The sequence below is a fragment of the Rhododendron vialii genome, chromosome 2a, assembly GCF_030253575.1.
Source record: "Rhododendron vialii isolate Sample 1 chromosome 2a, ASM3025357v1".
Classification (NCBI taxonomy): domain Eukaryota; kingdom Viridiplantae; phylum Streptophyta; class Magnoliopsida; order Ericales; family Ericaceae; genus Rhododendron; species Rhododendron vialii.
The window spans coordinates 19,743,315-19,770,952 of NC_080558.1; the positions used below are offsets into that span (position 1 = coordinate 19,743,315).

The 27,638-nt window shown below is 37.3% G+C and overlaps 5 protein-coding genes across 10 annotated transcripts; 3 read left to right on the forward strand and 2 right to left on the reverse strand.

The window, feature by feature from the left end:
- Positions 1–5,598: 5,598 nt before the first annotated feature.
- LOC131317284 (probable 2' cyclic ADP-D-ribose synthase BdTIR) lies at positions 5,599–9,931 on the reverse strand. The gene is made up of 3 exons (XM_058346843.1): positions 9,677–9,931; positions 8,267–8,499; positions 5,599–5,704 (listed from the first exon to the last, which is right to left on the reverse strand). Exons 1-3 carry the CDS (start codon positions 9,923–9,925, stop codon positions 5,599–5,601), a joined length of 588 nt encoding a protein of 195 aa, XP_058202826.1. The 5' UTR covers positions 9,926–9,931.
- A 3,806-nt stretch (positions 9,932–13,737) lies between these two features.
- LOC131316830 (polyphenol oxidase, chloroplastic-like) lies at positions 13,738–25,765 on the reverse strand. Of its 6 annotated transcripts, none has more exons than XM_058346286.1 (5): positions 25,690–25,765; positions 21,195–21,286; positions 16,571–16,688; positions 15,056–15,440; positions 13,738–14,494 (listed from the first exon to the last, which is right to left on the reverse strand). In XM_058346286.1, exons 3-5 carry the CDS (start codon positions 16,576–16,578, stop codon positions 13,970–13,972), a joined length of 918 nt encoding a protein of 305 aa, XP_058202269.1. In that variant the 5' UTR covers positions 16,579–16,688; positions 21,195–21,286; positions 25,690–25,765; the 3' UTR covers positions 13,738–13,969. The 6 variants fall into 6 exon arrangements, with proteins under 6 accessions (XP_058202269.1, XP_058202271.1, XP_058202270.1 ...); XM_058346288.1 differs by having other exon boundaries at positions 21,195–21,306; positions 25,690–25,762; XM_058346287.1 differs by having other exon boundaries at positions 21,195–21,313; positions 25,690–25,761.
- LOC131316829 (uncharacterized) lies at positions 22,251–24,001 on the forward strand. The gene has a single exon (XM_058346285.1). The coding sequence runs from the start codon at positions 22,333–22,335 to the stop codon at positions 23,323–23,325; it is 993 nt and encodes a 330-aa protein (XP_058202268.1). The 5' UTR covers positions 22,251–22,332; the 3' UTR covers positions 23,326–24,001.
- LOC131316833 (uncharacterized) lies at positions 23,571–24,471 on the forward strand. The gene has a single exon (XM_058346295.1). The coding sequence runs from the start codon at positions 23,571–23,573 to the stop codon at positions 24,138–24,140; it is 570 nt and encodes a 189-aa protein (XP_058202278.1). The 3' UTR covers positions 24,141–24,471.
- LOC131316834 (uncharacterized) lies at positions 24,471–25,103 on the forward strand. The gene has a single exon (XM_058346296.1). It carries the CDS (start codon positions 24,594–24,596, stop codon positions 24,951–24,953), a length of 360 nt encoding a protein of 119 aa, XP_058202279.1. The 5' UTR covers positions 24,471–24,593; the 3' UTR covers positions 24,954–25,103.
- Positions 25,766–27,638: the final 1,873 nt, after the last annotated feature.

Here is a 27,638-nt window from a genome sequence, read left to right on the forward strand (position 1 = left end):
TTGCACCGTTTAAAAAATCTCAATGAGATCTATCAAACAAAATCCATATTAGTAGAAAATTATTTGCGTAAACATATGATTTTTGAGCTTGAAATTACCTTCCTTTTCTAAAAGTTCATTTTTAAAGAAACTGAAACGGGGCCTGAGTCCTACTAATTGAGTCAATATTTCCTAGAGATAAATGTATTCTAAAGTAAAATTGGTTGATTTTTTATCGACCAGCATATTTGCGGAAGCTTTTAAATTAAATGATTACATTATATACCAATATAAACAAACCTTAATAGTCCTCACAGTGTGACAAAATTAAAAAAGATGGAGTAACATCGGAAATTATATATGGTGCTCACCCATTTGAAGTGTCAAATGTCAATCCAACAGTGTTCTTGGCCTCCTCAATAACCTCTCTAAACCTAAATAGTTCTTCTGCTGGGCAGCTTCCACGATCCAAAACCCTAAGCTCTGAGGGTTTCATGTCAACGAAAATCGGTATAACCTTCTTCTTCCACTCCATCATCATGTGCAACTCGTGCAAACAAAAATAGGAGCCGCAGTAATTCGGAGAGAACACCGCGATCCCTACCTTTTTAATGGCGAAAAAGGAAAAATTTTGTTGATACACAAAAAACTGAAAAAATGGTGAAAAAAGGAACAAATGTTAGGAGTAAGAATTGTTATGGATCTAGTCCATGCACTGATGGAAATCCAGGGAGTTATCCCCAGAGCACAATCATTAGAGATCCCATGGCACAATGCTCTTTTTTTGTTTTTTTTGCAACAGCAAAAAGATTTTATTATAATCTTTATAAACGATTACAAAAATTAAACGGAATAAGGGCACACCGGCATAAGCCACCCAAGACCACTGAAAATGAGTTGGTTAAGCACCATTTGTGTTTAAATATGCTCTTAAATGAGTTGGTTAAGCACCATCTGTGTTTAAATGAGTTTTGTTATCCTAAATTTTTAGGTTCAAGCCAACGCGATATATACCTGACAATCACGTATCGCCGCATCTATTTTCTCAAACAACTTGTCCCCCGGCTTCATGGACTTGCTATCCAAGAACGGTCTCAAATTCAGCCTGGACAAGTGATCGTACAAAAGCCCCGCAACGTTCCTGTACGTATCGATCCGCCGATGGCTGATAAACACGTCGCAGTGCTTGGAGTACTCCAGTGGTTTCCCGTCCCGGAAAATTTGTCGGCACAAGTTCTTGGCTGTTGATGATGAACGTTGCATGCCTTCTCTCTCTCTCTCTCTCTCTAGAGCCTAGAATGTGTCTGTTGTACTTGAGGAATGTACGACCAATGTTTATACTACTATATATTATATATACTGTATGGTTTTGGATGTCAAACATTGATTTTTCAAGGAATTCAAGTGGCAATGAAGAAGAACGTTGGACCGTAGTAGCTAAGAAAGTACGGGGTAATTGTTTACGGTTGTAGATCAAAGGAGTAATTAAAAGGTTTCGTAATTGCTTACTCCCTAGGTGGTGCTATTGTGTTAAATCCTTTCAAACGCGTAATTAGATGAACATATTCTTATTTTCGTGTGTGTCTATATATATATATATGAGTCCGGTTCCCCTAAGGGATCCTGCACGGGCTTACCGTGCGGGACTCCCTTTTTCCGATCAAATTGCGACGATCCGAGCCGCTCAAAGTGATCAGAACGTGATTTTAAGGGTACCCCTGAGAAATCAGCAAAAAAAATGATCGGGAAGAGCTTGATCCAAACAGTTTTTTATTGAACGGTTCAGTAAAAAACTGCTCGGATCAAGCCCTTCCCAATCATTTTTTTTTTAATTTCTCGCGGGTACCCTTAAAATCACGTTCTGAACATATTGAGCGGCTCGTCGCAATTCGATCGGAAAATGGGAGTCCCGCACGATAAGCCCGTGCGGGATCCCTCATTGGATATAAAGTGTATATATAAATATATATATATATATATATATATATATATTCATATACAGTCAGTCTCAAATGAAGGAGTCCGCATTTTAATTAAAATGCGGACCTCCTCATTTCTTCCATTTCCCGATCGAATTTCGATGATCCGAGCCGCTTAATGTGTTCAGAACGTGATTTTAAGGGTACTCGCGAGAAATCGGCATAAATAATGACTGGGAAGGGCTTCATCTAAGCAATTTTTGTTTAAATCGTTCGATAAAAAACAAACAAAAACTGCTCGGATGAAGCCCTTCCCGATCATTTTTTTTGCTGATTTCTTGCGAGTATCTTTAAAATCACATTTTGAACACATTGAGCGGCTCGGATCATCGAAATTCAATCGGGAAAAGAAGGTCCGCATTTTATTAAAATGAGGTGGTACTTACGGGAGACGAACTAATATATATCAGCAGGGCCGGCCCAGAGATTTGGATGCTCAAGACTAAATTATGGGATGGTGCTCTACGTATTTTTAGAATTAAACAACAATGATATATATAAATGTTTCTTTACATTATAACTACTTTAGACTTTATAATTAATGCATGTTAATTGTTTTGTCACCAACGGTCAAATTGGTTAGCTTGAATTCTACTTGACTTGGTTTCGAAACCTAGTAGTTACAATAGCTTTATTTTTTGGGAAAAATATTTCAAAAGAAAAAGCTACCCAAAAAAACTAAAACTCGGACACTCCACATGGACTAAAATCAATTTAGCACTGCGTCAACAAAGAGATTTGTGTTATAAAACAAACAAATAATATATATACTAATTTACAAATAATATTAGAGTATCCCTAAAATTTAAATTTTTTTGGATACCCGAGGCCCCCTCTTGGGCCTTGGGCTTGGGCAGGGCTGGCCATGGGTAAGCCCCGCAAGCCTGCCGGCTCGGGCAACCCCCGGCAAGGGACAACAAAAAAAAAAATTGTATGTATACAAAAAAAAAAAATAGAAATTCAGCAAAAAATATATTTAGGAGCATCATCCAAAAAAATTTGTACAATTTTTTTAAAAAAAGTAAATATGTATGGTTTCCACCTACTTTAAAAAATTATGATACTTGAGAAAATTAGGAGGGTAAAAGAGAGGTTTTTACATACCTGGGGTAAATAACAGATAAAAAAAATTAGGAAGGCAAATTATTAAGAGAGAAAATTATGAGGGCTATCAGATAAAAAGAAAAAAAGAAAATGGACGCTATAGCCAAAACAAGAAGGGATGGATGATGTAATTCAAGCTAAATGAACAATATAATCTTGTTTTTGTCCTTTTTTTTGTTGTTGCTTGTATGTCTTTTTTTTTTTATACTTAACACTAGTAGACAACGAGCCCTGTTATTCGCAATAAAGATTTACAGACAACCACATAAGGAAAAACTCTTTTGGACCCATTCTAGGTCCCACAAAAATTTAAAAAAATATCCATAAATTTTTTAATATTATTTTATGGGGCCTGTAAAAAATCAGCTCCAACGGACATTAGTAAGTGTTACTTTTGAATTCATATAGGCGAATTGAGCAGTTTCGCCCCAACAAATCCAAAAGTAATACTTACCGATCGATATCCCTTGGAACCGATTTTTTACAGGGCCCCATAAAATAATATTCAAAAAATTTTGGATATTTTTCTAGATTTTTGTGAGACCTGGAATGAGCCCAAACGCATTTTTCCTTGCGTGGTTCTCTGCAAATCTTCCTTGCGATTATAATTTTCGAGTGGGCAACCAAGCGAAAGATCGGGCTTGGGCAACCCAAATGTCGGGGCCGGCACTGGGCTTGGGCCGGCCCCGTATATGAGTCATGGCCACGTATATGTATAGTCACGGCCACGTATATATATAGTCACTAGTAGAGGAGCTCGTGCGATCCATGCACGTGGAATCACAAGTCACTAGTAGAGGAGCTCGTGCGATCCATGCACGTGGAATCACAAGTGACGGACGTCGCATCCGTTCTCTGTCAATATGAACGATCCTTCCATGAAATAGTTGCGAAATTGGAAGCCTGATTTAAGAATAACTATTATTTGTTGACCGAAAGAAAACTTGAATGAATTTCTATGCTGAATCCAAAATGGCTGTTACCGTTGAATAGTCAATTGAAACAACTGCATGGGCCCTCCACTTTTTATGTCCATACATCTAGATCCGATATTAGTAGTGGTGGCTCCACCCGTAGTTAAGGGTGGTCACTTGAACACCCCAAAGTTTTTTTACCCAAAAAAATGTGAGTACTCTATCGAAAATATTTGAACATTCAACCCAAAATTTAGCCAACAAATCAATCCAAAGTATACAACCCAAGTAATAGATAAGTTTTTATGTATATATAGTTGTCATTTCTAGAGGCAGTAGAAATTTATGAACGCCCTTATCAAAACTTTTGGAGCTGCGATTCAGTAGAAATTTTTGAACACCCTTATCAGAATTTCTGGAGCTGCGATGTTAGAACTTGACTACTTTTTTGGCCCAAGCAACAAAACTCTCTAACGGCGGTTATGTTCAGTGGTGTTGGCGTTTGGCACTAGCTCGGTGGTTGGCTGGATGGGGTGGCCGGCGGTGTGGTCGTGGCCAGTTAGAGGGGTGGCGGCATGGCGGATGACTAGTTACGAATTTGTACAGTGTTTAGTGTTAGGGTTTTGGGTTTCTTTGGGCCGGGCAACAATATTTTATCCGGGCTTTTGGTGTTTTGTTTACTAGGGGCTTTATCCCCTTTGGGCAATTTATGGGCTGTCATAATTGTATTTAGGCTTTTTGGCCTTTGGGTGTTATATATGGGCTTGTTCCCATTTGGCTGTATTCTAACTTTTGGTTTGATTCCCCTTCCCCTTTCCTTAATAAAATGTTACTCTTGCCTATCAAAAAAAAAAAAAAGGGCTTGTTAGGGTACGTAGAGTTCATCTTCGATTGGCGGAAGTAAAAAGGGATTTTTATCTCTAGGTCCAGAAAATAGAAAGTCATTCCCCCACTAGGTCTCCTCTAATTAAAGAAATTGTAATAAAGAGCTTACACGTACCCCTGTAATAAATTTCTATGGCCTCTACTAGCTTTTGCTAATCCAAAGGGTTTTTAAGCATGGGTGGCCCCAAGTGTTTTTTCGCAGCGCAATGGAGTTGAACCTAAAATTTCGATAATATTTTGGTAATCATATTTGAGTACCATGTAATGTAATATGTTACCAATGCATTAATATAATGTTCTTCATTTGTCATGAAGTGAAACACATTTTACCAATGTAATAGTGACACACATCACATAGCCGGCATCCAAAATTTAATCTCCAAATATGGTCACCATATCATTGCTGTTATTATTTTAAAATTTACATTCCGAAATTGGACCATTCAGATAGAAATTGGGATTTTTTTTAACACTTCTATAAAAATGTGACCCAGATAAATTTATAGGAATAAACGGATATGGATCAGAGTATTCCTGTCTCATCCCGATATGTCGATATTACCCCTCCCCATAGCGTCCTATCACCTATGTCTGATTATATTTAGGAGTATCTCTCTATTTTTGAAAAAGAGAACATCACCGCATGTATAATGAGATGAGAAAAACTTTATTCCAACAGAGCAGTGAATATACTTTACAGCACTCAATCGCAATCAATGATCATGTGAAAATATTCATCAATAGCCTATGTACTTCTGCTTCCTGCCTATTCTCTCTCCTTCAACTTGTAGCAAGTTTTGCGTAACCGCGTCCGAGGTATTCTTTAGCAGTTCCGACCAATCCCTGCATACACATCACATCACATCACTATCAAATACTAAGTCTTTACAATAATGGGCTTACTATATATTGTTCATTTCTGGAAATTGGGTCCAGCCCGTCTCCAAGAATTCTTTTTAAAATTAATAAAATACACCGGACTAGCTGTGTTGATTTAACTCGTTGGTCTGTTATAGTGTTATGGATGCATTTTGATGACAAAGACCACTCATTTTTTAGAAGTCGTCAAAAAATAAAATTATGTCAAAAAATTAACGTCGATATGAATATCAATCATCCCATGATAAAAACATAGGTATCTTTACGGTAATGGATCCCAAAGAAAGGTTTTATTTCCTCGACGAGCTCTACATCGAACACGGCCCGTATTGAACTCAAAATCTCCAAACTGGACCGTCCAATTTTCATGCGCCGTAGTCAATGCATATTATTGAACTTTCTTACATAGAGATATTTCTAGGTTGTATAGATGTAAGATCGATGAGCGTCTTTTTAGTCCTCCAAATTTCAGCTCTATCAATCTTGTCCCTACCATTGTAATGATAGTGTTGAGAAAAGACAGGGAAGATATATATATATATATATATAATAATCTCCAAACTGGACCGTCCAATTTTCATGCGCCGTAGTCAATGCATATTATTGAACTTTCTTACATAGAGATATTTCTAGGTTGTATAGATGTAAGATCGATGAGCGTCTTTTTAGTCCTCCAAATTTCAGCTCTATCAATCTTGTCCCTACCATTGTAATGATAGTGTTGAGAAAAGACAGGGAAGATATATATATATATATATATATATATATATATATATATATATATATATATATATATAGTAAAGGGAGAAATGACAAAAATAGAAAAAGTGACACCAAATTATATGCTTTCGGGAATAAAGATGGATGCAACATGTCACCGTCATTCGTTTAAATTCATTGTATGCTTTGGGAATAAAGATGGATGGACCATGTCACCGTCATTCGTTTAAATTCATATCGAAAGATCGCTGCTTTCTCCGTCTCGTTTTGTTTGTCTTTTTTTATGTTAATGTCAATTTTCAATCACTTATATTTTTCAATATGAATTTCTAAAAATATATAATATGGATGTTATTTGATATTTATTGATTACCTCTATAATACAATGTTTTTAAAATTATAAAAAATATTATAGATTGAGACATATAAGCGTTTAAAGGACGGCACAAATAACAAAAATGGACAAACAAAATGAGATGGAGGGAGTATTTCACTAATACTTTGGTGATTATATTTGAGTACCACGTAATGTGTTACCAATGCGTTAATAGAATGTTCTTTATTTGTCATGTAATAGTGAAACATATTTTACCAATGTAATAGTGACACACATCACATGGCCGGCATCCAAAATTTAATACCCAAATGTTGTCACCATATTATCGCTTTTATTATTTTAAAATTTGCATTCCGAAATTGGACCATTTAGATAGAAATTGGGACTTTTTTAACACTTCTATAAAAATGTGACCCAGATAATTAAATATATAGGAATAAACGGGTATGGATCAGAGTATTCCTATCTCATCCCGATATGTCGATATTACCCCTCCCCATACCGTCCCATGTCCAATTATATTTATCTCCTTATAGCGGATGCCCATGCCTTGGGGCGGCAATATTGTCCCAACTTAAAAACTACCCGCCATAAAAAGAAACATTTAAATAGAGATAGATTACCTAAAAAGTGAGAAAATAGGGATAGATTTATTAAGAAAATATTCTCTATATCTTTTTAAAAATAAATGATCTAACGGGTACAACTTAACATGAAAACATAATCGGACGATCATAGATGTTACTTTATTTGTATGCATAAACATTTTTTTGAAAAATCGTTCTATTTTATAATATAGATTTTTGAAAAAGAGAGCACATCACATATTCCAATGTATAATGAGAATACAGTTAATAGTACAGCCCCAAGATAAACAGAGTAATTTCTTTATAGAGCTTTCCGTAAACTCGTAAACTAAGTTTACGAAGGTTCAATCGCGCGTGCCCAAAGTGTTTTTGAACGGTCTGGATTGGAAATCAATTTTAACATGTAAAAATTAATTAATTGTTATTGATCGAAATTGAAAAGCAATCTCAACCATTGATTGTACGAATGGACAGACGAGATTGTGCGGAGCTGTGAAAAACTTATTCACTGCTCCACCGTAAATGAGTTTCTCCCCCACATAAAACAATTAAAAGTACATAAATGAAACCAACAAAAACTTGTTAAGTTGTCATTAAAACAGGTGCTTTGAGCCTTTATATCCTTCAGTCTCTAGCCAATATCAAACTGTATGAATCCCCAAAAATGCTGCAAAAGAAACTAAAGATGTAAATTTTTTCAAAAATCAAAACGTTGAGAACTAAAATGACTCAAACGTATTTTTGCGCGCGGATAATAAATTCGTACTTTATGATCATTTGAATGATTACATTATACCTGTATAAAAATAGCTTAAAAGTCCTCACAGTGTGACAAAATTAAAAAAAGACGGAGTAAGATGGGAATTAAATTATGGTGCTCACCCATTTGAAGTGTCAAATGTCAATCCAACAGTGTTCTTGGCCTCCTCAATAGCCTCTCTCAACCTAAATAGTTCTTCTGTTGGGCAGCTTCCACAATCCAAAACCCTAAGCTCTGAGGGTTTCACGTTAACGAAAATCGGTAAAACCTTCTTCCTGCACTCCATCATCATGTGCAACTCGTGCAGGCAAAAATAGGAGTCGCAGTAATTTGGAGAAAACACCACGATTCCTACCTTTTTATTGGGCGAAAAAAGGAAATTTTGTTAAAATAACTGGCCAAATGGTGAAAAAAGGAACAAATTATAGGAATATAGGCATTGTTATAGATCGACTCCATTCACTAATTGAAATCCAGGGAATCATCCTAGAGCACAATCATTAGAGATGCCACTCACTCGAATGGGAACTCGTTTGGCCCATATCTATCGAGAGGCTAACTAATGTGCAGATCACCTTGATCACTTGGGGGCTGATGAACAAAATGATGCACTGATCGTTATAGCGGATGCTTCCATAACCATTAGGGAGTTCTTGATTAGGGACAGCCTCAATATTAGGTAGATTCTAGATTAAGTTTATTGTTTATCTGTAATATGCTCTCGTACTCGTTAGTACTCCTGATGTGGACTCTTCTTGTTTTTTAATCTTTAATGAATTTTCGATTGACCCCAAAAAAAAAAATAATAATAATCCACTCCATTCAGTTGTCAATAACTTTGCGTAAAAAAATTAATGTAATTTAAATGTGCATTACTTTCCTATTGAAGTAAATTAATCTAATGTTTTCCTTATATATCTATAGCTCAGAGCTGTCCATGTGTTCTACTATCGTACATATTACAAAATTTTCAAAAGTGTATTCATTATTATTTTTTAGCTATTTTTTCGTAGTAGAAAAGCATTATTGTATCTGGTAAATTATGGATATGTAGAGCATCTCATAAAATTGAGAATATACTTAAATAATAAAATTATCGCTCTCTTTACAGCTTAAAATTTAAATGAGTTTTTTTATCAGCAAACTTTTAAATGAGTTGGTGATTAACGGTCTTTTCTTCTTCTTTTTTTTGGTGTAGTTGATTACTTGCCAAAGATTTTTAGAAGAAAACTGATATAGTTTTATGAGTCTATGACTATGGATAGAACTAGCTGAGAAATAAGATTTCCAGGAAATGATCTTGTGCTTCAGTGAAGGAAAATTCTGACGACATTAAAAGAACCAAATGAAATAAAGGTATATGGGACAGACTAATAATCCTAGAAAGATAAATAAGGCTATGTGTCGGAGATTCTAAATTTTTCAATGCTCCGATCCACATTTTTTTATTTTCTCGGGCAACTGAACAGGGCCCGCAACAAAAGGTTCAAGCTTTCCTACGACAAAAGGTTCAAGGCCACCGCGATACATACCCGACAATCACGTATCGCCGCATCTATTTTCTCGAACAACTTGTCCCCAGGCTTCATGGACTTGCTATCCAAGAACGGTCTAAAATTTAGCCTGGACAAGTGATCGTACAGAAGCCCTGCAACGTTTCTGTATGTATCGATCCGCCGATGGCTGATAAACACATCGCAATGCTTGGACTCCAGTACTGGTTTCCTGTACCGGAAAATTTGTCCGCACAAGTTCTTGGCTGTTGATGATGAACGTTCCATGCGTTCTCTTTCTCTCTCTCTCTCTCTCTCTCTCTCTCTCTCTCTCTCTCTAGAATGTTGTTTGTTGTACGTGGGGATCCGAATGCACAGGCATATTCGTATTTAAATATGTATGGTTTGGGATATTGACATTGTTTGTCAAGGAAGTTTTCAAGTGGCTAATAAGAAAATACGAAGTACTTGTTTCTGACGGTACAGACCAAAAGAGTAAAAGAGTTTGAAATTGGTCATTCTCTCGACGGTGCTATAGTGTTTAATCCTTCAAACGCGTTAGATGATCATATTCTTTTTTCATGGATATATCAAGAGAGTCATGGCATTATCTATATATACAATCATATATTGGGCGGAGGCAAGCAGCCGAGCCAAGATTATTTTTTTCTCAACCTCACGAAGTAAATTCGTTAGTTGCAGTTAACGAAGTTTAAAAATATCCTTTCGAAAAAACTATTTTGTGTTTATCACTTGACTATCACGCCACTTGTAGCAGAGCCGGAATTTACAACATGCATGGGGTTGCATTGGATCTGGTACATTGGGTAAAGTAAGCGTACGCACAGTAGTGTTTCTTTTATGGTAGTGAAAGTTCGTACCAATTAGATTTGCCGCGTGTTCCGTTGCATGGTGCGTGAATTCCAATACGTGTTGAGCTTGTATTGGGGGCAACCTAGCTTGTTTGGAAAGCAAGAAAATTAGTAGTAAAAGCAAAGTAGTGGAGTAAACACTCTTTCTTTTTTCTTTTTTTTCTGGCTCAGCAATTGCAAAGTAATGATAACACTTCCAAATTACCGTACCCATTAGAGAAAATCTTGTTTATAGAACAGTGATAAACAAGTGTTTATGGAGCTCCATTTCAGCGGTTCAAAAGTATTTTGGATGATTCGAATTAATAACAATCTATTAACGGTAATAGATTTATTTATTAACGGTGTATAGATTGTTTTTAATCTGGACAGTCCAATGCCGAAATGGATGGCTGAGATCGCTCAGCTTCGTAAAGAGCCATTTTGTAGTGGCTCCATAAATAAGTTTCTCTCTACCCATTATAGCAAGTCCATCTATTGGTTCTAAAATAAATTTCATCTTTTGATTTATTTATTTTATTACAGTATATCAAAACCCAGAAATAGTATTATACCGATGTCGGGATTACAATCTCAAAATCAGATCGTTAGATTAAACTTGTTTCATTTTTCGATGCAGATCAGTTAGCCTTAATAGCGTGTGAGTGATTGACTTTTTCATTTTTTTTTTTTTCCAACAAAAGAATAGCAATGAAGTAATTACTTGGAAAATTCGAGGGTGGACTTGCTTGTACTTGGAGAGATATTTGTACCGGCACCGCGTGTTATTGACATTTTAAGAATTTTGACAACCTCAACATTGCCCCCACCCGCTGGAAATTGCAGAGAGAGAGAGAGAGAGAGAGAGAGGGAGTGGTCAATGTTGTAGTATCCGCTACTGGTATCTAGTAAGAGAGGTCTGACTTTACTTCATGAAAGTCAAGCTAATGGATGATTTTGATGTTTCGTTGCTATTTTCTTTTCACTCTGTATTCAATCAAATAATTAATCGATTAAGTTTCTTTGTTCATACTCCCTCCGTCCCTATAAATGTCCATTAGGATTTTGCATGCCATTTTTATTTGCTTATATATCTCAAATTATATTACTAAAAATATGCAATATAAATCAATGATCTTAAAAATATAAAATATAACATACGTCGAGAAATATAAGCCATTCAAAATGACACGCAGAATCGCAATGGACATTTCAATAGGTATGGAGGTTTCTGATACTGGGCTTTCGTTAAAGGTAGAATTACGTATCAATCAAATCAGACCAACCAAAAATGTCAAAGGGTATGGAGGTTTCTGATACTGGACATTTTTTTGACATTTTCTGGGCCATTGACAGTTCTGATACGTGTAGGCAGACTGCCGGCTTTGGGCTAAGGCCCAAGAGGCATGGGCCTTAAGCCCACCAAAAATATCAAAAAAATAGGGTTTCACTTATTTTTAGGACCTAGTATATATGTGTTGTTTTAGATATCAATTTTAAACCCAATAAGATATTTTATACTTAAGCCTCAATGGCCCAGAAAATGGAACACAGAATGCAGGAAAAAACAAACAAAAAAAGGAGTAAAAGGTTACGGGATCGCCAAAAATCTCTGGGGCCCTTCAAAATTATTCAGTGTGGTGGGTGTATGGATGCATGTTTTTGCCCCCTTAAACGCTACTACTCCGGTACTTCTCATTACAAACAAATACTATATCCGAATCAAAATTATTCAATGTGATTGACTTTTTATTTGATTTTCATTTACAATTATTAAGGGCCTCACTTTCGAAAATCGTCTTAGGCCTCCAAAATCGCAGAGCCGGCCCTAACTCACACATTATATTTGTAATATTTCTAATACAATCAGCTTCCTAATTTTCATGTTGGCCTATTTCGTATGATTTCCCTTTTCAAAGAAACGTGCCTTTGATGTGAAATACAGAGAGGAAGTTGCCTTTGATCGTGGGAATTATCTGTGTTCTTTTTTCTTTTTCTTTTTTATCAACGTTATCTTTGTGTTCAATAGTTCAATTTGATGGTTGCATGCGCGTCGTTAGAGTAATCTGTTGGGTTTTTGCTATGTGAAAAATAAGGAAAAAGCAAGAAAGAAAAGTCGGTGGCTTTTTTCTTTGGGGCAAAGGAAAAATCTGGAAAAGCTTTGGACCATTGGTTATTGCATACCATGGTGGGGAAAGCGTGCTGGCATGGAGCATTAGAGCCCGTTCCAGGGTTAAAGTTCTTTTTTTTTTTTTTTAATAATAAGGCTTGTTTTAAAAAATGGTGAATAAGTACTTGTTTTTTAAGAAGATAATTTCAAGTTCAAAAATTATACTTATGTAAATAATTTTCCTATTAATATAGATCTTGTTTGATAGATCTCAGTGAGATCTTTAATACGGTGTAAAAAAAATTAAAAATTTATTTTTCATTTACATTATTTTTGAGTTTAAAATGTGAAATAAGCTGCTTATTTGGGTTTTGTAGAACAAACCTTCTTATTTTCCTTTAAGAAGTTCCAAAATAAGTACTTATTTTTTAAAAAAGTTTCTAAAACCGGCTCTAAATACGGTGATGAACTCTAGAATATTCTCGGCAAATCTAGAGGCTTTTGCTGCAATGTATTTAAGGGATTTGTGCCGTGTGTGTGAAGTGTGGGCTGAGAGACAGCAGAGAAGGCAGAAAGATTGGGAGTCCCTTTAGGGGTCTCCCCCACCGTGAGAGGCTGTGTGAGAGAGAGAATAGTTGAGAGGAAAAATAGAGTAGTGGGGTGAGTGTAAAACATTTTATAGAGCCATGTGTTAGGAGTTCGAGGAGGGTTTTACGTTTCACATTGTAATCTCTATTTAAGAAACCACATACTTTGATTGTGTTGTTCTCTTGTGTGATTTGTTTTTGTTGATTCTGCTTCCATTGCGTATTGGTATCAGATCATGAGAGTGATATCGGAGAGGAGGGAATATTTTTCCCAACATAATCAAAAGCAAGTGTGAAAATATTGTTCGGCAGCAAAGTAGTGCCAATATTTTCTCGTTCGGGAGAAGATCGCTCTAAAAAATTGTTGACGATCGGATGCTGCTTCCGACCAGAATTCAAAATTGTTAATTTGAGAAAGCCAGTTCCTTCGTTCGACATGTAATTTTTTTTTATTTCTGGAAAAAAAAAAAAAAGAAAGAGGAGAGATTACGTCACAGTCGATGATAACCATAGTTATATGCAATTCGAAAAATAAAAAATAAAATGTTCGGCTTCTAAAATAACAGTCATAGCATTACCAACTTATGAAACATACAATAAGCCAAATAGTCCTAACAGTTCCGAATTAAAATAGTTCCAAACAACACCAACTCATAAGATGAGCAAACACCAACCACAACAGTAACCGAATTAAAAGCGTACCAAATTTAAAGTCTACCACACCATAGATAGTAAGAATCCGTAAAAACGAAGTACGACATGCAGTTTTCCGTGGCCGAAATCCCTAATGGTAAGGACCACGAGGGAACGGGGGAGGTTTAATGCCTCTCAGTTGAGTCGGGGGAGCCTTCCAGTACCATTCTTCAGCCAAAGCGTGCTCATCACTGAGCCATTTAATAGTTCGGCTAACGGTGTTTGCTTCGCAGAAGATATCGATTTTATGTTGTTGCCTGACGAAAAGACGACAAGCCCAGCTGTAAAAGTCATCGTTCTCACCCTCGTTTATGAAAAAGGGAAGGGACTGCAGTTTTTTTATTGCGTCGTCGATGCCCCATCGTCCCTGACGACTAATGACTATTCTTGGTTGGGACTTGAAACGGTCAATTAATTGGGCAATGGATGCGGAAATAGTGTCACCACGAACACGCAGTCCATCCGATTCATCGGATCCCTCAGACTCGATGTCCGAAAGCCCATCACCAGGAAATATAGCATTGTTTCCCATGGTGGCAACATCGCCAAAGACACGTTCCATGAGATCCTCATGTTCCAAACCCTGCTCTTTGAACTTTGCGACGTCCTTATTTTGCTGCAGTGAACACATACCAAAAAGAGGCACAACAAAAGCAAGTGTGTAGTTAACAAAGGGGAAAAATGCAGTACCTAAATGGTGCAAATATGAGCCGAATGCAACACACAATGGATCTTCAAACCTTTTCTCCTCAAGAAATCTTTCTACACTCAAAACCTTTATTATACATCAAAAAATCTTTCACGCAGATTCCACGGGGGACAGGATGGAGCAGAGTCTTAAATGTTCAAAAACCACCCACTTTTTTCATTCCATATCGTGAGAAGAAGGCAGAAACAGAGGACCCAAATAGAAGACATTTTCAGCATTTTGGACCACTAAACAGTGGTCAAGCCCTTTCATTACCCCCCACCCCACCCTCCCACACACACAAACACTGACGAAAACGAAAGCAAAAAACAACACACAACTTCTGTGGAATCTAAACTGCCAATACAGAGTGGCATAAAGTAGTAAAGTTCATGCAGTATATATTTTTTTGGTTAAAAAGTTCATGCAGTATATATACACCTATATTTCAGTCAAATGAATGAGTACGGCAGTGTTAGTGATACTTACAGCTATCATATTTGCCCACCAATGATTGGGTCCTGTTATTGCACCCGTTTCGGGATCCCTACCAAGCACAACTATAATCCATGCCTTCCAGTCGTCCTTTAGGCAGTCATGCTGGTTTTTCAATTGATCCTCAGTCCACAATTTACCAGTTTTGCCCAAGAACGCATTGAGGATCCTAAGCCATGCTTGGTGATTGAACCCGTTTAGTGGCCGACCAAAATCCTCAATTTCTTCTGCACATGCTTCGAGGAGGGACTTTGTGAGAGCAGATGTCCACTTGGCTCTATCTACTGTGTTTCTATTTGTTTGTTGTGAAGACTGCGAGAAGGGCTTGCGGGGGCTTGTCCTAATTCCCCTCCCATGTCCGCCTCTCGATGACAGCATGCTTGGAAGGAGAATGAATATTTGTTTTAGTCATAAATGTTTAGATTAGAATGGCGGGCACAAACACATTTCCATAAGAAAAGAAAGATGCATTCATATCCAAAACACAATGCAAGTCCCAAATGTGACATGCATGTCCAAAACATTACAAGGTGTTATGATGCAGTAAAGCGAATATTACATACTAGAGTAGGTACCAAATTACACTACACACGCATTAGGACGATAAGTAGCATAACACATATTACGATCCCAATAACCATTTAAGACACGGATGGCTTTTTCTATGGCTAACATGTGTTGACTTAAGTAGTTGCCGTTGAAGTTGTAAGCATGGGATGTTCTGATGAAATGGCGCGACCTATCATATTAGGTATGGGCTGCATTTGGGCCATGCAGGGCTTACAGGGTCACAAGGGCACTTAAAGTAGTGCCGGCCAGAGTTCTCTGCATGGGGGCCAGATATTTTGGGAATGCAAGGACCAGATCCGCAAACACATAGCCTTGTGGGCCATGTAGTGGTAGCATTCGACGCAACGGAAGCCATGTGGAGTGTGTGTGGAAATTGTTAGGACTCAAATAAGAAAAACGATTATTCTATGGTTAAATATTTGGGGAAAACGTTTAAAGCATTTGTAAAAGTTGTAAAAGAACCAAAGATTTCCGAGATCCCCTTTTCAGACTCCTGGCAATAAACATAATTCAATGCAATGCACAAAGGAATCTACGGTGTTTCAATTTTACACAATAGCGAAAGAATCAGATAGTAGTAAACGCATGGATAAAACCATTTTCATATTCTACTTATTGAAATAAGCCACGGGATGCACAAAATCGTGTAACACCTAAATCTTCTAAACTCCCTCCGTTTCACTCGGAAAAAATAATGGAAGAAGAGTACCAGTTCACCCACAAGAATCAACTTATAGCGTATAAAACAAGCCAATATGGTTTAAACAAGATAGTCCTCATTCTCCCTAATTTAAAACCCGCTGATTTCAAACAAATTATCAGGGAGACGCTCTGGAGCGCTCTAGTTATCGAGCTATGGTCTAGATATGTGGCACGTAAAACAGCCCTAACCCGCACAACAATATAAAGATTTAAAGTATATACAAAAGAGATAATTACCTCGACATTGTTCCCAACCAAATAGGGTAGTTGCTTGTTGGGCTTAATCTTGTCCTTAATTCTCCTTCATCTTTTCCTTCAAGGACTCAAGTTCAAGGTTGGTTCTTTGCGACTCTTCCTGCACTCCAAATGAAATTCACACCATAAATAGAGAAAAACATGCAGACTACTGTGTCCTATACCTGTAATTGTAGGGTACTATCCATGTGCATACCACATTACCCCCCAGAACTTTACTGCATTCAGAAGGGAGAAAAACAAAAAAAAAAAAAAGGGATCTGCTGCAGACTGTAGTTGCACTGTATGGCCCGTGAATCCCATTTTCTACTTTCAAAACAAAATCATCAAAAAATCTTTCAAGCAGATTCGCCAGAGTACAGGACAGAGCAGAGTAAAATTTTCAAAAACCACCCACTTTTTTCAGTCCACTTTCGCATATACCGAAAAGAAGCAGAAACAGAGGACCCAAACAGAAGACATTTTCAGCATTTCGGACACTAAACAGTAGCCAATCCCTTTCATTACCCCCCAAAAACACTGACCAAAACGAAAGGAAAAAAACAACGTAACTTCTGTGGAATCTAAACAGCCAGTACAGAGTGACATAAAGTAGTGAAGTTCATGCAGTATACATACGCCAATATTGCAGTCAAATGTATGAGTACGGCAGTGCTAGTGATACTTACAGCTATCATATTTGCCAACCAGTGATCGGGTCCTGTCATTGCACCCCGTTTCGAGATCCCTACCAAGTCCCGTTTGATTTGTGTCCTCCGCAACTATTATCCATGCCTTCCAGTCGTCCTTTTGGTATGATTAACCTACTTCAAATTCCCCATTTAACTACTCGAATAGGAGATGTAATGACAGCGGTCATGCCGGTTTTTAAATTGATCCTTAGTCCACCATTTACCGAAGAACACATTGACGATCCTAAGCCATGCTGGGTCGTTCAATCCATTTAGTTCCTGACTAGATTCCTCAATTTCTTCCACACATGCTTCGAGGAGGGATTTTGTGAGAGCAGATGTCCACTTGGCTCTATTTACTGTGTTTCTATTTGTTTGTTGTGAAGATTGCAAGAAGGCCTTGCGGGGGCTTGTCCTGATTCCCCTCCCATGTCCGCCTCTTGGTGACCGCATGCTTGGAATAAGAATGAATATTTGTTTTAGTCATAATTGTTTAGATTAGAATATCGGCCACGAACGCATTCCCCAGCATAGCAAGAAGCAGCAGCAACAGCTCTCTTCATTGTAGAAGCAGACCCCAAAATCAAGAGAAGAAGACAGAGAAGTGATAGACTACCTCTCCCAGTCCAAAAACTTCAGGTCTACGAAATTAGTCGAGGTGCGCCCAAACTAGCCATGACATCCATACAACAAAAAATAAATAAAGCACCTTCGAGCTGGTTTCAAATTCTTTCCGTACCCCGAACTATCATATCAATTTTGCTTTTTATTGTTTACAATTGCTCACAGAATACACGGAATACTTAAATGTATTCAGAATTTTCACCTGGTAAATACTCGCTTCCTTGGAAAAATATGTATTGAACCAAAACTGAAATGAAGGTCAGAATACAAGTTTATTTGATAAATTAATTTATTGAAGCAACCAAAAGTACATAAGCTAAGGGGCATGCATACGCCAGAAACAATCCAAACAAGGGAACAAGCTCTAATGAGCACAGAAGAACCCAAATCCTAAATCAAGTAGCTGAAGCTACAACAACCAAAGTTACCAAACTAACTCCCATGCATATCTACTACAACTATGGTACAGTCTCACAGCTGACATGGAGGTCCAAATAGCGATTTGTTTAACAACAATACTAGTGACACAATACACATTTTGCGCACACATTCACCGAGACTGAGGGCCACATTATGTGTGTGTTGGACACTCAGCCTTTGTGAATGCGTGTGCATGTGTGAAATGTGTTTCTTTAAGAGTTTTACTTGGTTTAATCAAACTCAATCTTGACACCATCAATGGAGACATCCCCAACCCCACTTCTTGGTACCAAAGTCACCAACACATTCTCATCATCATCAGCTCCCAAATCCTCCAAAAGCTCACTTATCCCCAACCTCAACTTAGTCTTGATCTTCTTATGATGCTCATGCTTATGTGGCACGTTCACAAAGCTCCCGGCAAACTCCGTCTTGTGGGCCCCACTCGTTGCCTCGTCCTCATCGTTGATAAACACATCAAACTTCACAAATACATCTCTCTCCACCTCAATCCCATCAATCAACAGCACCTCCTCTTCTTCCTCTTTCTCTTCCTTGCTCCTCGACTTTTTTGGCCTCGATACTATCACCTTTACTGTCTTGTCGAGTTTTCCCGGGAAGACCGAGGTGGCAGAGGGTACTTCTACTGCCGCCATCACTATACCAAACCTGGATACGGCTTTTTTGACCTTTTTGAAGATCTTGGAGACATGTGGCGTGGGTTTGGCTAGACAGTCCTTGACCTTTGCTCGTATGAGATTATTAGCATTCTCGTCGTAGAAGAGGAAGCCTGCTTATAGGAAAATACGAATGTTATGTACATTTTATAGGAAACATTTAATTAAAATGATGCATTTTGTAATTAAAAAGTGTTAGATGCATTTTATAGGAAACATTTAACAATTATTTTGTATACGATTTGTAAATTGGACTTTTTGATGCCAGATGACCCCTTCGTAATATCACATTTGATTATGATTACCGATCATCAACTGGATTCAACATAGGAGTCCAGTTGGTACTCAAATAGTCAAATTTGGTCATGATAACAGAAATATAACAGATTACAACTTATAAAATGTAATTGAAATCCTAGAATAAAATGATGCAATGGTGATATTTTTACCATTAGGAGTCAAAGCAATGGGTCTTTTGTTTAGGAGAACATGAGGATAGAATGAGCAACCCTATTGTATCTAGTTACTCATTGTACAACATTAAAATGTAAGTGTTTTTTTATTTCCTCTTACATTTATTGCTTTCATTTTGTCAAAGGAATGCAGAAAAAATATGAGCCGTCCAGATTTTATATTTTGGTTCCCAACTCATTCAGGTTGTGGGCTATGAAGCCCTTGACGATTTGGGATAAAGCCACTATGCTTAGGCATTTGTGGGCTATGAGAAAGAAATCTGAGTCTCTACGGGTAAAATGGGTCCATATGTACATTATCAATCATCAGGAAACTGTTTAAACTTCAATGTTTGGGCCAGCCTCTTATTAGATATATTGTGGGGAATGGCAGGAATGTTTCTGTTTGGCTGGACAATTGGCATCCTCTTGGGCCATTGTTTAAGAGATTTGTTGGTGATTCTATGGTGTCTATAATTCATAATGGTGGTTGGGTGTGGCCTAGCCCCAGGAATCGGATTGGTAGACAAATTATTGATGCCTAAATGGGCTTTTATTGCTTGGCTCGCTTGTTCTAGGTGGCTAGCTGCCAAAGATAGGCTTAGGCGATGGGGTATGATTGTGACTGCCTCTTGTGTTTTATCACTTTATTATGTCAGCGAAGTGATGGGAGTCATGCTCATCTCTTCCTTGACTGCTCCTTCTCTCGACTTGTTTGGGCTGATGTGCTACGGAAGAATTTGATTCTGAGGAGTTCTGGGGATTGGGATTCGAGATTGATTGGGCTTGCATCCATTACAAAGGGAATAGTTTTAGAGCCTCTCCGCAAAACTTGCCTTGGCAGCTGCTCTTTACCATCTCTGGCTGGAAAGGAATTCCAGAATATTTACTCAAAAGTGCTGCTACTGATATTACCTCGGCTATTGTTGCAAATATTAGAGATAGAGTCTGTTATTGGGGGAGATTCCTTTATTCTTTCGAAAATGCTGCAGTTTGCAATAACTGGAGCATCTCTTCTTCTATTCTTGGTAGATCTAGGGGTTGAGGCAGTTTGTATAGGCCTCTTTGGTTTTGTTTTGTTTTGTTGTATAGCGTTTTTTTTCTCTTATGGTATAGCGTTTTTTTCTCTTATGGTTTGGCCATGGAAAGATGGTTTCTTGTGGTTGGTTAATAAAATTTTGACTTACCCAAAAAAAAAAAAAACTCAATAGGTTATATTTATGCTGATTTTCCAGTCAAAAATAATAAATTGTTTGACCCAAAAAAGGAAAATTTTGAAAAGGAAAGGACCCATCCAAGGGAGAACATGATAGTATGCTTGTGCTACAACAAAGAACCACATCTAATTGAAACAAACAAGACAACCATATAAGCTGATTATTTAATCACCTCCTATCAGAATCAAAAATTTCACCGTAGACTACTGCAACCTTGTGAGTCTAAACTCAAATCATTTTTTCAGGAATAAGTCATACTATGCTGCAAATACAGAAGGAAGGAAGAAGAAATGAAAAACTTAAGGAGTATTTTTTGTTTACAGTGTCGTCTTATATGAACTTTTTTCAACTTTGGTCCACATTGTTCCTCTTGTCAAGACGAACGATTAAGGCGAAAACTAAACAAAAATTACCAAAAGTAAATTTCAGTCAGGAAATACCGAAGACAAAAAATATAGCATCATCTACAAGCACTTGCACTACAAGAGAATCTATATACTTGATGTGTGGTGCCAAAAGACGAGGACCAGACCATCGATTCATACCTTGCAATCACAAAACATCAAGAGGATCACAAAAACAGAGCCCTGTTGCACTGAATCAGATCGATAATCAACAGTCTCGAAGCCCCGATTTCCTAGTCACCAAAAAGAAACCCTGTAATCTGTAAATACCCCAAATTCACAAAATAATCAAATAACACAAAACATGTAAGTGCATGAAAGCCACATAAAAATCCCCTATTGCAACACTCAAAAATTAGAGAACTCCACAAGCTCCATCCTCCTGAACTTGTTTGTCTTTTTCGTTTTGTGTGTTTGTTTGTCTTTTCTGATTTTTTATTAGATTTGCATCATATTTTTTAAATTAATTATCTAAAAAGTAAAAACAAGTTCACTAAATATGAAAGAAAAAAAAAAAAAACCAACTAGCTGGATTTTTTTATCTAAAGTATCGTCTCAACCATAGTTGTCAAAAGCGCGCCTAGGCACCAGGCGAGCCCAGCGCACCTCTTGCGCCTTGAGGTAGCCCAGGCGCAGCGACTTCAATAAAGCGCAGGGTAGGCGAGGAAAGGCGACAAGGCGAGAGGCGCAAGAAAAGCGCGCTTCTTTTTAAATTTGATCTCAGCCCAAGGATTTTAAAGATCTTACCCTCGCCGTTGATTTGAACCAAAAAAAACACAAAAGGGTCTCAGCCGACTGCTCTCTCACTCAATCTCTCGCCTCTCTCACTCGATCTCTCACTGTGCCAACTGGTCTGCTGCTGTCGTCGACGGTCGATCTCTCTGCTGCTGTCGCTTGTTGTTGATCTCTGCTGCTGCATCTCTTCTACTCTCTCGTCTCTCTCATCTGACTCCTGAGGCATTCTTCTCTCTCTCTCTCTCTCTCTCTCTCTCTCTCTCTCTCTCTCTCTCTCTCTCTCTCTCTCTCTCTCTCTCTCATACAGTCATACGTGTATATATGTATGAGAAGCAAAAAATAAAAATAAGAGAATAGAACAGATGCCCACCCGAGGGGTTTTAAAAATAAGAATAAGAATAAGCAAATACGTATATATTTGTAGCTGTATATTTGTAGCTGATTTTTACCTAATGTCAGGGGTTTTAAAAATAAAAATAAGTTCTTGGAATTCACTATTTACTATTAGCTAATGTAAATTGAACTTGTTTTTTTTTGCTTTTAGATGTCAAGCGAAGAATCCACGAATAGAACAGATCCCGCATGGAAGTATCACAGTTTGGTAGATCCCGCGAACAATAATAAATTTAAGTGTAATTTTTGTGGCAAAATAACAAATGGCGGGGTTTATCGGGCAAAGAAACACCTTGTGGGAGGTTATAGGGACGTGTTAGGTTGTCCAAGATGCCCACCCGAGGTAAAACTAGAGATTCAAGAGTATATGGGAAAAAAGAGAACATTGAAAGAGCAAATGCAAATGATACCGGATATTGATGATTATGGTATGGAGGATGATGATGAAGATGATGTTATGGAGATTCCAGTTGGGGCTGTTGGGCGAGGTAAATCTATTGGAGGTAAATCCGTTGGAAGCAGTCAAGGCTCTGTTTCTAAACCTATGCCAAAAAAGCCGAAGACTAAAGGGCCTATAGATGTATTCTTCACACCTAATCCAGATGTTGTGGTGAAAAATAGGAAAGGGAAAGAACCAACAATTGATGCGAATGACCCATACAAGAAAGAACTAAGAGATCGTGCAGTGACGAGATTCGCAAGGTGGATGTATGATGCCTGTATTGCTTTTAATGCAATTAAATATCCGAGTTTTGGGTCCACGGTTGAATCTATTGGGCAATATAGCCCAAGCATGAAACCACCAAGTTACCATGAGACACGGGTCACCTATTTGAAGAAGGAGGTGATTAATACTAATAGATTGATGAAGGATCACAAAGAGGATTGGGTGAAATATGAATGCTCTATAATGGTGGACGGATGGAATGATAGAAATCACAGGAGCTTAATCAATATTTTGGTGAATTGTCCAAAGGGAACAACGTTTATCGAGTCCATCGATACCTCAAGCTATTCTAAGGATGGAAAAAGGTTGTTTGAACTTTTTGACAAGTATGTGGAACTCGTCGGTGAACCCAATGTAGTCCAAATTGTCACAGATAGTGCCTCGGCTAATGTATCGGTTGGTAAGAATTTTATTTAATATATTTCATACTGAGTGTTAAACATTTGTAGGTTGTACTTTGTTGTAATACTTTCTTTTTTGTTTCAACATCTAATAGGAAAGTTTTTGCAAGTAAAGCGACCAACTCTTTATTGGACACCATGTGCGGCCCATTGCATTGACTTGATGTTGGAAGATATTTCAAGATACCACATCTTAAGGTGGTTTTTGAAAAGGCCATTAGGTTTAATGGTAATATTTATGCCCATCCAGGCATAATTAATATGATGAGGCGTTTTACCGGAGAAAGGGAAATGGTGAGGCATGCAAAAACAAGATTCGCAACTGCTTTCCTCACTTTATCTAGGATTTATCAACAAAAGAACAATTTGAGGAAGATGTTCATTTCAGAAGAATGGACATCTAGCAAATGGGCAAAGGAGCAATTAGGCAAAGAAGTGGCAAGATATGTTATGTTCGCTTCTTTTTGGAATAATATCGTTTACGCTCTTAAGGTCGTTGGTCCTCTTGTGAAGGTGTTGAGATTGGCTGATAGCGAGAGAAAGCCTCCCATGGGATACATCTATAAAGCTATGGATAGGGCAAAAGAAGCCATAGCCAAATCATTTGGCGAAAAGGTTGAAAAATACCAAGACATCTATGCTATTATTGACAATAGATGGGCAATCCAGTTGCATAGTCCTTTGCATGCTGCGGTTCATTTTTTGAATCTGGAGTTCTTTTACTCAAACCCACAAATTGAGCAAGATGTTGAGGTTATGACAGGGATATACGATTGCATAACAAAGTTGATTGCAAATGAAGAGATACAAAATAAATCACTTCTGCGATGACTGTTTACATGAAAGCTGAGGGACTTTTTGGACCACTACCAATTAGGCAAAGAAATACAAGGGCACCAAGTAATTTACAATTTCACGGTATATTCTATTCATAATTTATTTCACCATAACTTGATGGCCAATTAGTTCAAAACTTCAAATGCATAGCTGATTGGTGGGTTGCATATGGTTCTACGATACCTAATTTGCAAAAGTTTGCGATAAGAGTTCTTAGCCTTACATGTAGTTCTTCCGGTTGTGAACGGAATTGGAGTGTATTTGAAAATGTAAGGACGTACGTCAAATAACATATACAACTATTAATTGTTTTCACCTCCTTGTATAAAATAGAAGTTCTTTTGATTCTTGCAACTCCATAGCAAAAGAAGAAATAGGCTCCAGCAAAAACGCCTCAATGACTTGGTGTTTGTCAAGTATAACAGGGCACTAAAATGTCGATATGATATGCGAGATACAATTGATCCCATTTCTTTGACAAATGTTGATGAAAGCAATGAGTTGTTGCGTGGGAGGATGGATGGAGAATCTGATGAAGACAATGAGCTGGAGTTTGGTGATGATAGTTTAATGTGGGCTGATGTTGCTAGAGCTTCTGGAGTGGGAGAGCGTTCCAATGTAAATAGAGCTACAACGTCAAGAGCACGAGCAAGGAGTGCCACATCCAATCCAATTCATTTGGTAGATGAAGAAGAGGCGGGTTCCAAAGAGACGGAAGAAGAGGAAGATGACGAGGGATACAAATCCGTTGGTGAAGAAGAAGAAGATGACGACGATTTACTTGGTGTTGATACGGACGATGATTAGTAAACTAAATCCTCCTTAGGATGATTGAAGTGCAACTAGGATGAGTACTTGGATGTTTGTCTTTTATTGATTTTGACGCTTTAGTTTTTCTCCATGCAAGATCGGTGGCTATTTGACATTTCATGAATATTTTTATGTATCTTTTGGATGTTCAACTCATTGGCTTAGTGCTTATTACTTGAAATATTAGTGTGTGCTATTTTTTCTATTTTTTTCCGCATAGGTGCGCCTTGGTTCAAAAAGGCATGCGCCTCGCCTTACGCCTCTCGTCTCAGTCCCAACAGGACTTTGCGCCTCAATGCGCTTTTTGCCCGTGACAACTATGGTCTCAACATTGTACAACATTTTTATATTTTTTTGATTTTCTCGTCGAGATGAATGATTAACTCCAAAAATTTACAACGAAAAGTTCAACAAAAAGTGACGAAGATAAAAAAAAATTTACCGGAAAAAAAATTTATAGACAAAAAAATCAGGTATAATGGAGCCTTAATCATCCACAACCGTTCACAGCCGCCACCATCCCTCATCATAATCTTCCTCCTCCTCGCTTCATCACTACCCACCACAGCATCCCCGACCGGACAACTCATCGTCACCGACTCACCGGCCACCCGATTCCTCAGCCTTTACCCACCACCACGACTCCCATCGCGTCTCCCACCGACCCGATTGAGAGACAAGGAAATCATACATCTGTAGAGATAAAAACATGAGAGAGATATTAGGAACTTACCAGAGCGCGAGAGATATCAGGTTGAAGAGGGAGGGGATTCCACTGAAGGGGAGAGTTGAGGCGCAAAGGATATAGGGCACCAATGCGAGAGAGATCAGGTTGAAGAGGGAGGGGATTGATTTTTGGATTTTTTTTCTTTAGGTATTTTTGTCTTTTCTTTACTAAAAAAAAACACATGTCTGTTACTTCCTCGTTTTCATTCATTAGTTCCCATTAACACTTTTTTTTTCCCAAAAAAATTGTCCCATAACAAAACTAAATGGGTAATGAATAAGAAATTTCCTCTTTTACCCTTTTATTTTTTAATTAATAGTACTAAGGGCATGTTCGGTTTAATAAGCCATTTGGCTTTTTTTTTTTATTCAAATACTTCTGGCATTTGTTAATTTTTCATCATTTGTTTTAAGATTATTGTTTTATCATGACGAGAGAGATCTTAAAAATAAAAAATTATGATCGAAACCTTTTTTGTTGAGTAAAGGCAAAAAAAAATTGACTTATTGGCTTATTTTGTCTTTATTTAAACTTTTTACATTTTTCTCATCACAATAAAACAATAATCCTTAAAAAATTGACAAAAAACTAACAAATATAAAAAAATTGAATAAAGACAAAAAAAAAAAAAAACCAAATAGCTTATTAAGCCGAACAAGCCCTAAAAAATAAGAAAATGTAATGATTGAAGGGTAAAATGAGAAAAAAAAAATTCAAAAGTGCAAAGATTTTGTTCCCTTAATTAGTTGAAATCCCCAAAAAGAATTAAAGAATGGAGACAGGGAGAGTAATTTTTTATATTTTCATCTCCAAACTATCATTCATTTTTTTACTTTATTCTTAAACTACCAAAATTATTCATTTCGCCCTCAAACTATTGAAATCCCACTCATTGACTCTAATTAGTCTTTTAATAAAATGATTACTTCTTTAATGAATCGTTTAATAAGTCCAATTAGTCCTTTAATGAGTCCAAATCCCATACTTTGCACTCAATATGTGAGATTAGGATAATTTAAGGACGAAATGAGTGATTTTGATACTTTAAGGACGAAGTAAAAAATGAGTGATAGTTAGAGGAATAAAAATATAAAAAAATTCTTTTTATTTTCGCACCAAATTTTTGTGTACTATTGAATCATCTCAACGAGAGGAATCCAAAAATCCAAAAAAAATTTACTTCTACCCTAAATAGTTTTAGAAATATCCAAGATAAAGCCAAAAAGCCGATTTTTTGGAATTTTTGGGCTTTATCTTGGATGTTTTCAAATATATTTGGGTAAAAGTAAAAAATATTTCTTTTCCTATTCATTTCATCGAGACGAATCAATAATTCGCAAAAGTTTAGCGCAAAACTAACGAACACGAAAAAAAATTTAATGAGAAAAAAACTCTCAAAAAATCCAAAAAACTTAGCGGAACTTAGCCGAAATTAGGAAAGTGAGAGAAAAGAAAAGAAAGAAAAATGAAAGAAAATGAGGAAAATTGTACCATTCACAATTCTATGTCTTTTTCTACTCCTCTTTTTCTCCAAACCAAATAATGGGAGAGAAAATTTTCAGTTCTTCCTTCCATTCTCTTCTTTTCCACAAGTTTCAAACGAAGCTAAAACTATCCTGTAAACAAGTAACAACCTTCTTGCGGCTTGTTCCATTACACGACTGTCACTTTGGCATTACTCACCAAGGCTTGAAATAAACAAAGAGTGAATGCTTTTTTTATAATTCAGGTGGCCGAGCCAATTTTCTCGCACCTCAAAAAACTCAAATGGTCGGGTCAACTTTCCCTCATCTCGGAAATTTGTAAATTTTGGGGGGTGCTATTAAAAATCCCATTCGCTCATTTTTTTTTTTTTTATTTCCCTCCCTGGTAAGTAATGCCGAAGTGACAAATTTTAGCTCTAAAATTGCACTGCGTTACCTTGGCGTATGCTTTAATGCGTGAGTTAGTAGAGT